This window comes from Microtus ochrogaster, chromosome 10 (assembly GCF_000317375.1).
Source record: "Microtus ochrogaster isolate Prairie Vole_2 chromosome 10, MicOch1.0, whole genome shotgun sequence".
Classification (NCBI taxonomy): Eukaryota; Metazoa; Chordata; class Mammalia; order Rodentia; family Cricetidae; genus Microtus; species Microtus ochrogaster.
The window spans coordinates 82,769,451-82,771,329 of record NC_022016.1 but is presented as its reverse complement, the minus strand read 5'-3'; the positions used below and the strand labels follow the sequence as shown (position 1 = coordinate 82,771,329).

At 53.4% G+C, this 1,879-nt stretch overlaps 1 protein-coding gene across 1 annotated transcript in view; it reads left to right on the top strand.

Moving 5' to 3' along the window:
* The window catches only part of LOC101999976 (solute carrier family 2, facilitated glucose transporter member 7), a 27,590-nt gene that overhangs the window by 7,048 nt on the left and 18,663 nt on the right, over nucleotides 1-1,879 (top strand). The window contains exon 4 of the mRNA XM_005353762.1: nucleotides 1,292-1,416. Within this exon, the coding sequence (XP_005353819.1) occupies nucleotides 1,292-1,416 (125 nt within the window). The remainder of the gene's footprint in view (nucleotides 1-1,291; nucleotides 1,417-1,879) is intronic.

The following is a 1,879-nucleotide window of genomic DNA, read 5'->3' as shown; positions in this document are numbered from 1 at the left end:
GATCTCTGTGAGTTCGAGACCAGCCTGGTCTACAAGAGCTAGTTCCAGGACAGGCTCCAAAGCCACAGAGAAACCCTGTCTCGAACAACCAAACCAAACCAAACAAAACAAAACAAAACAAAAAAAAAAACCCAAAAACCTTTTGTTTTGTTTTGAGATAGTGTCTCACTCTGTAGACCAGGCTGGCCTGTCACTCACAGAGATCCACCTGCCTCAGCCTCCCAGGAGCTAAGATCACACCCATGAGAAACCAGGAGGTGGAGTGGAGTCAGCCTGCCTAGAAGGGGCCCATCAGCCCCAGCCTCCCTGAGGCCCGCAGACTTCTTGGGGATCAGGAATATAGGACTGCTATGTGCTGTTTATCCTTCTGGGTCTTCAGAGGCTCCAGGGGGAAGCTGCGGGCTATGGCTAGAGAGAAAAGCGGCCAGAGAAATCCAGAGTACACGTCTGTGTGTTGACTACCAGAGGACATTTTCATTAGGACCCTATCAGCCCTGCTGCACCTACAACAGTCAGGAGCTGGGCCCCCAAACAGGTCTGAGCTGGGGCACCATTAGCAGCCCCTGGAGGGGTGTGGCCAGACACAGTTGTAATGTAGCCCTCTGGAGGCAGAGGCCAGAGCACTAGCTACAAAGCAAATCTAAGGCAGGTCGGGGATACAGGAGGCCCTATTTCAAAGAAACTAAAGCAAGCAAGCCACAAAAGGTGGCTTCTGGGGCCTGAAGGGCAGGCACCCAGCTTGGTGCTACTTTACAGACCTCCCCTCCCGCCTTTACAGACCATTGGGTTTCGTGGATCATCTAGTCTCATTCTGCATCCCATCTGTTATGGGAATCTATCTGGTCAACATCCCTGACCAGCATCAGAGATGCTAGACATCACCAGTGGGCTTGACTACCCCCAGCCCCCTCAAGCTCGAACCCAGGGCAGCTGCCCTGTTGGAAACACACCGCCCCCTCCTGCTAGTGAGCCCTCTGCTCCTAGAACTTTGACACACACTTCCTTTACTGCTCTTCCATTCTTGGTCAGCTTGAGCTTTCTTCAGTAAACGTGGAGAGAGCATCATGTGTTATAAGAGCGCTAGTCCCGTCAGGAGGAGTACCCCTCCAACGACCCAGTCATCTGAAGGCCCTGAGGGGCAGGGATCGCTGCACACGCACGACCTTGGGGGACACTCCGGGGCCCAGCCCTCCTCAGGCACAGTGTAGGTCCTTTGCAGGGAACAGCCTGGAACACTGGGTTTGATGTGAAAAACCTGTGCTGGTCACCCCTGTCCCCTGCTATCTTGCAGAAAAGGAACCCTGCTGATCAACAATGTCTTCGCTATCACCCCTGCCATCCTGATGGGGGTCAGCAAAGTGGCCCGGGCTTTTGAGCTGATCATCTTCTCTCGAGTGCTGGTGGGAATCTGTGCAGGTACCAAGAGTGGCCAGCTCAGTCCCTGGGCTGGAGAAGTTTAGCATAGGAGGCGGCACAGGCTGGCCAGGAGGACCCTGTAACAAGCGGGGATGCTGAGAGAACCTGGCAGCCAGAGTCTGCCTTGATATGTTAAATAACCACCTCAGTCATTTCTCCAGGGTTTGAGACCTAACTATCAGGAGAGCTAGTCTGGAAAGAAAGGAACGGAGGGAAGGGTGAGGAGGGAGGAAGGGATGGAAGGAGGGAAGAGGGAGGGAGAGAGAGAGAGAGAACATATAACAACCCAGTTTTGCAGGTATCTTCCAAGGAGGATGAATGACTTCAAAGGAAAAGACTACAAAATCTAGTGTCTCTGTCTCAGGCAACAGTTAGGATTTCCCCCCTCACCCCCCTCCCCAAGACAGGGTTTCTCTGTGCAACAGTCCTAGCTGTCTTGGAACTCACTCTGTAGACCAGGCTG